The sequence below is a fragment of the Musca vetustissima genome, unplaced genomic scaffold (assembly GCF_032173495.1).
Source record: "Musca vetustissima isolate MV318-11 ecotype Yass unplaced genomic scaffold, APGP_CSIRO_Mvet_v1 utg97036, whole genome shotgun sequence".
Taxonomy (NCBI): Eukaryota; Metazoa; Arthropoda; class Insecta; order Diptera; family Muscidae; genus Musca; species Musca vetustissima.
In genome coordinates this window covers 52,509-61,185 of record NW_026879677.1, presented here as the reverse complement: position 1 = coordinate 61,185, position 8,677 = coordinate 52,509, and the positions used below count along the sequence as shown (strand labels likewise).

Here is an 8,677-nt window from a genome sequence, read left to right as displayed (position 1 = left end):
CTCACAACGATGGAAGACATTTTTTAGTCCCTATGGGTCTTCTTGTATTTGTAATTACTTCTCATCGATATACGAGTATTGTATAGAACATTTTTGTAAGTTATAATAATATGTTCAGAGATTTTAAGATTTTAGGATCTTTTTGGAAAGATTCAGGGAATATAGACAACTGACATAAGCATCGAAACTAATCCTATTTTTATATGAAAACCCAGTGCTTCTCTAGAAGATTTACAATTGTAATTAGTTACAAATTTTACAATGAAATCGAATTATTTTTGTCTTTTTGAAACGACCTCAATTAAGCAAAATATTGATTTATATATTTTTTGTTCGATCACATACTTATCTATTGAGTTCAAAATTTGAACATATGGCAACGAAAAAAAAGGCTGACTAATGGACTAAAACTCATTTGTTCGACATTTTATCAAATATGTTCTGTGTGTATATTTGTTTTCCATTCATTCTGACCACATCGATTTGATTTTTTGGTTACTATTCGAAGTAGGGGTAACAATTAATATTCGATAAGATATCGTCTATCATTATCGTGACCGCATAGTTCATTATGTACATGTTCTGTTCGGTTTTTATGATAGATAAGTTAATATATATATATATATTTTTGTGAATGGTAAACAACAAATGAACTAATTTTCAAATCTATGTATATAGAATTTAATAAATATAGAAAAATAAAGGCAATCTGAATCATAAAGCTACTGGTAATTATTTAAAAATTATTTTGTTGCTATTTAAAAATACTTCGGATTCAACTGATCATCATCACAATGTCCAGCGGGGTGATGTGTAATACAAACCAAGATTATCTAGTTTGCTATCTTTTCGGATTTTTTTTTTCAAGAACCTGTCATCAATTGTTATGTACGTCGACAAACCTCAACATGACGAATGAAATCGCATACCAACAAAATTCAGCTATTTTATTTTTATATATTACGCCATAATAAAAATGGGGTATTAGATTAGAATAAATAATAATATTCTATAGAAATATTTCCAATCGGATTGAGAAGAATATAAATGTTGTTCAATTTGAATAAGGTATATACCAATTATAAAACCACATTAAATTGAAGATCTCCTTTCGCTATATCAAGACAGCATGTCGTATGCTCCTCTATTGAAACTCCCTGTATTCGGGTCATCTATAAATAATGTCTTCAACTCGCCTGTGAAGACTTCATGTCAATTTTTTTTATAAAGATTCCCTATCTTTCGTTATTAATGATAGCAATTGTGGCAGTCGTCACTTCCCAATGTCTTGCGATGCCTTCTCTGCCTTCACCTTGTTTATAAATAATCACTGCCTTCAGTTCATCTATAAGGATTATCTGTCTTCATTTCTTTAATAATAACTGTCATTCGACCTTTTCATAAGTACTTCCTTCAGTTTGTCTTCCTTCGCCTCGTCCATAAAGCCTTCCTTCATAAAAAAACTGCCTTCATTTCGTCTATATATACTCCCTTCATATAAAGACTCCTTCAGTTCTTCCAGAAATTCGTCCATTAATACTCCGCTGGGTTGACAATCCTTGCACGGGCGTCGCCCGGGTCGTTCCGGAGTGTAGACTTCCTCTGGCTTTAAAACTTCCTTCAGCTCTCATATCAAAGACTCCCTTCTATCATTTGGTCTTTGAAATACTTTTTTTAGTTAATCTTTGAAAGCCTTCTTTCAGCTATGAAATACTACAACTTATCTATAAAAATACTCCTCTATGGTCGTCTATGAAAGACTACCTTCAGCTTGTCTTTAAAAAAGACACCCTTTCGCTCGTCTATAATGACTCCCTTCAGCTCGTTATAGAGACTGCCTTCATCTATAGAAAAATACTCTTCTCAGCTAGTCCACAACGACTCCCTTCAGCTCGTATATAAAGACTACCTTTATCTCGTATATAAAAACTTCCTTCAGCCCGTCTAAGAAAGACTTCTCTCAACTCGTTTATAAAGACTGTTTTCGTGGTCTATAAAGACTCACTTCAGCCCGTTTATAAAGACTACCTTCAGCTCGTCTATAAAGACTCCCTTCAGCTCGTCTATAAATATTCCAAAGATTCCATTCGGCTCGTTTTTAAAATCTTTTAATAAAAAAAGTCCTTCAGGTTCCCAAATAAAGATTCGCAACAACCCTCTTCTGCCAAGATGCCCATTAACTTTAGTTCGTTTATAAATTTGTTCTTTAACATGAGCTTCGGATAGTCTCCGAAAAGTTCTGCATCAATATTCAATTTGTTTATGTTTCCAATAATTTTTGAATACAATTTTTAATTTTTTTTATTCTTTTTCAGCCTTATCACTAATTGCCATGGGCGTTATTGGTTTTTGTATTCACTATGCCATAGCACTGGTAATATTGAATAAAGAAATTTCACCAACTGTCGGTATGTTATATCCCAGAGAATCGGAAACACGCGAGGTACGCTCGCTTGATGGACTGTGGAATTTTGTAAAATCAGATCCCACCAATCCAACACAAGGTGTTCGTGATAAATGGTTTACGGACGATTTAAGTCGGGTACGGGATACGATACCAATGCCTGTACCGGCCAGTTATAATGACATTACAACGCAAAATGATCTTAGAGATCATGTTGGAACAGTGTGGTATGATAGGAAATTTTTTGTGCCACGGTCATGGGCCGATAAGCAAAGGGTGTGGTTGCGTTTTGGCAGTGTCCACTATGAGGCATTTGTGGTGAGTACTATTTCTAATTAGGAAATATATTTCGAAATCTAATTTAATTTTCTTTTACTATTCGTTAGTATGTTAACGGTGAAATGGCTGTGCGACATGAAATGGGCCATCTACCATTTGAGGCGGAAATTACGAATTTAGTCAAATATGGTGAAGAGAATCGGATAACGGTGATGTGTGATAATGCCCTTATACAAACCACAGTACCTCAGGGTAAAATTACCGAAGTGTCAAGGTAAGTTTTTTGTTTTTTGAATTAATTAGAAATCTTCTAATATGTCTTATTTTTATTTTTCTAGGGATGATGGTGTTGCCATAGTACAAACTTATACATTTGATTTCTTTAATTATGCTGGTATCCACCGCTCTGTGCATTTATATACAACACCCCTAACCTATATTGAGGAAATGGAAATTACCACCGATTTGGCAAAGGACAATAATGGTAATGCGATTAACACAAGTTAGTAAATCACCGATCAAATTTGTTATAAAAATAATATTCCCTTCCAGTCTTCCAGGTCTTTTAGGTTTTCTCTACCCAAATAATGTCCTCCTGGTCTTCTTTATTTAGAACCTTCTATACATAGAAGACCTCCTTCAAATCTTCTATACACAGACGACCTCCTCATTTAAACATACCAAATTCCCTTCAGCATGTCCAAAGGGGTTGCTCTTCTCCTAAAGGTTTCCTTTAGCTCGCCTATAAAGACTATACTCAGCTCATCTATAAAGATTCCCTTCATTTTTTCTATAAATACTCCCTTGAGCTTATTTATAAAGACTCTCTTCAGCTCGTTTATAAAAGCACCCTCAGCACGTCTATAATTATTCTCTTCAGAGAATATACAAAGTCTATAAATACTCCCTTCAGCTCGTCTATAAAGACTCCCTTCAGCTCGTCTATAAAGACTCCCTTCAGCTCGTCTATAAAGACTCCCTTCAGCTCGTCTATAAAGACTCCCTTCAGCTCGTCTATAAAGACTCCCTTCAGCTCGTCTATAAAGACTCCCTTCAGCTCGTCTATAAAGACTCCCTTCAGCTCGTCTATAAAGACTCCCTTCAGCTCGTCTATAAAGACTCCCTTCAGCTCGTCTATAAAGACTCCCTTCAGCTCGTCTATAAAGACTCCCTTCAGCTCGTATATAAAGACTCCCTTCAGCTCGTCTATAAAGACTCCCTTCAGCTCGTCTATAAAGACTCCCTTCAGCTCGTCTATAAAGACTCCCTTCAGCTCGTCTATAAAGACTCCCTTCAGCTCGTCTATAAAGACTCCCTTCAGCTCGTCTATAAAGACTCCCTTCAGCTCGTCTATAAAGACTCGCTTCAGGTCGTCTATAAAGACGCCCTTCAGCTCGTCTACAAAGACTCCCTTCAGGTCGTCTAAAAAGACTCCCTTCAGGTCGTCTATAAAGACTCCCTTCAGCTCGTTTATAAAGACTTCCTTCAGCTCGTCTATAAGGACTCCCTTCAGTTCGTCTATAAAGACTCCCTTCACCTCATCTATAAAGACTCCATTCCTTAAGATCGTTTATAAAGACATTTTTGTGAAGATATATTAAAGACTCCCATTAGCTCGTATATAATGACTGCCTTCACCTCGTCTGTAAAGTCTCCCTTTATATCGCCTGTAAATACTGCCTTCAGGTCGGTTATAAAGACTCCATTCTACTGGTGTATTAAGTCACCCTTCAGCTCGTCCATAAAGAATCCTTTCAGCTCAGCTTTTCCTTCAGGTCTACTATGAAATAAAGATCTTCATCAGGTTTTCCATAAAAGTCATTAGACTTCAGACTTCCCTAATAAATCCTGGAGAAACAAAACTTCTTAAAGACCTATTATTAACAGAAGGCCTCGACATCCTTCAGATATTCTTTAGGTAGATACATCAAAAATATTTTATACAGACCTACAGGTATTCCATATTCCATTCTCAGGTCTTCTATAGCTAGATACCTCATTCGATTCTACGGTAGACCAAATAACTCGTACAGGTATTCTATAGCTAAATGATCTCTTACCACACTTCAATATATAAATAGGACTAAATGGGTTGAGATTTGAGTTTTACTCTAGAGTATTATAAACTTCGTCCTGATAATTTTTTTAAATATGTATATCATGGCATGTATGTCTTATAATACCTAATATTTTATACCTTTCCTCCTCTCCTTACAGTCGGTTTCGTCTACTACAAAGTTAAGGCCAATGGCACGGCGGCCAATGAAGCTATTAGCAACTTGTACGTGCGTGTTCAGCTGCGCAACAAAGAAGGTGTCATTGTGGCCAATGAAACATCTAATGCCGATTTGAAAGGTGTTCTAGAAGTACAAAAAGTAATGCCCTGGTGGCCATACCTGATGCATCCGGAACCCGGCTATCTTTATCAATTGGAGGTGTTCTTACATGGTAACAATAATGAATTGCTGGATGTTTATCGTCAAAAGGTTGGCATACGTACCTTGAGTTGGAATAATACATCGTTTATGATTAACGGCAGGCCGGTATATTTCCGTGGTTTTGGTCGTCATGAAGATTCAGATGTAAGTGAATGTGGAAATTCTTTATAAATTGTTTTATATTAATTAATTTGATTTTCTTTTAGATCCGTGGTAAGGGTTTGGATTTAGCCCTGATGACAAGAGATTTTAATCTGTTGAAATGGATTGGTGCCAATGCCTATCGTACCTCACATTATCCATATTCGGAGGAGTCTATGCAATTTGCCGATGAAAATGGCATAATGATTATTGATGAATGCCCGAGTGTTGATACTGAGTAAGTATTTTGTTTTGGCGGGATGCATATAATAAGGAATTATATCATAAACTCTTGCTCTTGAATGACATAGACGCCATTCTGCTTCATATTGTTTTATATAACAGTTCTCATGTGAAGCAGCATAGACAAGCCTTCTTCTACATTACTTAGAGTTCTTATACATTTAAGTCCTTCTTCTATAAAAATACTCTTATTATATATCTTCTCTAGGAAGGTTTTATATAGATAAACTATATACATGACATAAACAATTGTATATGCATCGTGTGTTGTTCGCTAACAGGTCTATAATAAATAAATGGTGATCTATGAGGATTTTAAAGGTACTCAGAAGCTTTTCTTCCATTAAAAAAATCACTCGCCAGGAATCCGGAATGCCAAATTACGACCATTTAGGGTAAAAACTGTGGCCTTCGAATAATAGAATATATTTTGGGATCTGTATATTGAGGCTATGGACCTATATCGAAAATTGGATGGAAATGTGGCTAAAAACCCTTTAAATAGCGAAAATAGGACGGTACTATATATTGCAACTATGTTAAAACATGTACCTATAATACTATTCACTACAGTCCCTTCGGTAGGAAACATTCAAAATACCGGAGTGGGAGTTATGTAAAAATATGAATCTATATTCATAATTTTCAGCCCCCAAAATCCCGGAATGCCATATTATAGCCGTTTCGTCTAAAAAAAAATCCACTGTCTGTTGCTATTTAGAGAAATCATTTAGACCTCCGAGGTGTTAAGCTGAGTGGTATCGATAGCATCTTCCTCGTCTGTCAAGGGTGAGTCATCCCAGAGATGGATTGGGATACTTTCCTGACGTAGGGGGAAGGAGCCGGGTTGCTCAATGAAATCGAGGAGAAAGTCTGTTTGTCTCTCCAGGCTCGCGTTGATGTCATCGAGGGCAATGGGGTTTGGAATATCTAAAGAAAGGTCCGGTGACGTTATTAGGGGAATTGCGTTTATAACTGAATCTGATCTTTCAGATTTCGAGACTTAAACTCCTACTTTATGAGGATTTATTTGACATATATGCAAAGGAATTGACAATTGAAACCCACTGGGTTAACGAAATCCGGTTAAATGTAAACGTACTATGAGAGTACTAAGGCAGCCACACCAACATCAGTCATTCGTTGTTGTTTTTGTTTTTAGAAGAATGGGGGGTTTAAAGGGCTCCACAGGATTATTTGTCTGAGGGCATGTTAAACGTTTAACTCAACGTTAGGGAGGTCATTTTAGGAAGGAGCTAGGTCGCTATTCTGGCTTCGTCGAACTTGAGATAATAGGCTCTCCGTAATTTCCTTTTATATTCTCCCACCTAAAACCTGTGACTGCTTATTTGATTCGTGGCTGCCCTATAATTGTTATTGGGCTTCCACAAACTGTGGGCGGGTCCGGTAGCATTCAGTTGTGCTTTTATATAACAAATCTTATGTAAAGCGGCTTTTGTCGAATAGAAATACTTATTTCTGTATAGGTCCACCATTTGGTCCGTCAGTTGTTTTAATTAATTACTGTTTTAATTTTTACTCGATTTGACTTAATAAAATTTATATTTTCCAAATATTTCAACATTTGTTTTTGTCTAATTTCAGAAACTTCAAACAGGAACTGCTCGACAAGCACAAATCATCTATGGAACAACTTATACACAGAGATCGCAATCATCCTAGTGTAGTTATGTGGTCCATTGCCAATGAGCCCCGAACAAATCAATTAAATGCAGGATCATATTTCCAGTAAGTATTACAAATGAGATCACAGGGTCAGAAATGTATTCTATACCAATTGGAGTCGAAAAAACACAGATACGCGTCAATGAGTCTAATATATTTTTCTTCTTTTTTTCAGATATGTAGCCAACTATACCAGAGAACTGGATCCCACGAGACCTGTTACTGCTGCCATTGCCGTGTCTTCAAATGATGATAAAGCTGTAAGAAGAAAACATTTGTAATACCGAATGAGTTATGAAAACAAACTGTTTACTTTTAGGCCAAATTCTTAGATGTAATTAGTTTTAATCGCTACAATGGTTGGTACAGTAACCCTGGACGCTTGGATATGATTACCAAACGAGTAATCGACGAGGCTACAAATTGGTATAAAAAGCACAATAAACCGGTTATAATGTCGGAATATGGTGCCGATACTGTGGAAGGATTACATTTGGTAAACAGAAATAAATAATTCCATAAAATATTCAGAGGTTTAATGACATTTTTTTTAAATAATTACAGCTTCCTGCCTATGTCTGGTCAGAGGAATATCAAACGGAATTGTTTTCACGACACTTTAAAGCATTCGATACACTGAGGAAACAACCCTGGTTTATTGGAGAATTTGTATGGAATTTTGCCGATTTTAAAACGGCACAAAGTAAGTTTCAATACCTTTATGCTAATTTTATAAGAAGTATGATAATTTTTCTCATACTTTTCCAGCCGTAACTCGTGTTGGTGGCAACAAGAAAGGTGTCTTCACCCGCAATCGCCAACCCAAAGCTGTTGCCCATTTGTTACGTAAACGTTACTTTGCCTTGGGTCGTGAAGTCGATCAATGTAATTTCCCCGAAGATCTTTTCACGTATATTGCTGATGTTGGCGCGGCACGCAGTGCCAAACATGACGATACAGATTTATAATCGCCACCTTTAATTTGGGAGCCAACAACCACCAACAGTCGCTCTCTAAATCAATATGATGATGATCATGCTGATGTTTTGTTCTAAACTTTCCACACATTGCATTTTTTTCGTATGCCTTCATTGTTCTTAATTTTCTAAAAGAAAATGTATTTATATATATGTACGTTTGTATTTATCTAAGTTATTGAATTTTTTATAGTTGTATGTAAGTATATTTATAAACAAAACAAAAGAAAAACATATTTATATTTTATTATATAAAGAAAACGGTTATATGTGTCTTTTATGTACATATAGAAAATAGTGAATGATAATAGCAAAAATAAACTATTTTTTATATATTGAACTGGACTGAGATTTTATTTCTTTGGTAATCTAATGTGAGATTTGATTAAAGGTGAGGTGACCAGACTTTTGGGCAAGTTTTTAGAATTCATTCATATTTTCGCTAGAAGTGCTATCATTTGACATTCCGGGTTCGTGTAGAGGGAAATATCATTGGATTGGAAGAGGGT

At 35.9% G+C, this 8,677-nt stretch overlaps 1 protein-coding gene across 1 annotated transcript; it reads left to right on the top strand.

Annotated features, from left to right (window-relative positions):
* Positions 1–2,352: 2,352 nt before the first annotated feature.
* LOC133324713 (beta-glucuronidase) lies at positions 2,353–8,176 on the top strand. Its single transcript, XM_061533556.1, has 10 exons — positions 2,353–2,722; positions 2,791–2,957; positions 3,022–3,167; positions 4,901–5,265; positions 5,328–5,500; positions 7,111–7,254; positions 7,367–7,451; positions 7,511–7,687; positions 7,756–7,894; positions 7,960–8,176. Exons 1-10 carry the CDS (start codon positions 2,411–2,413, stop codon positions 8,157–8,159), a joined length of 1,908 nt encoding a protein of 635 aa, XP_061389540.1. The 5' UTR covers positions 2,353–2,410; the 3' UTR covers positions 8,160–8,176.
* Positions 8,177–8,677: the final 501 nt, after the last annotated feature.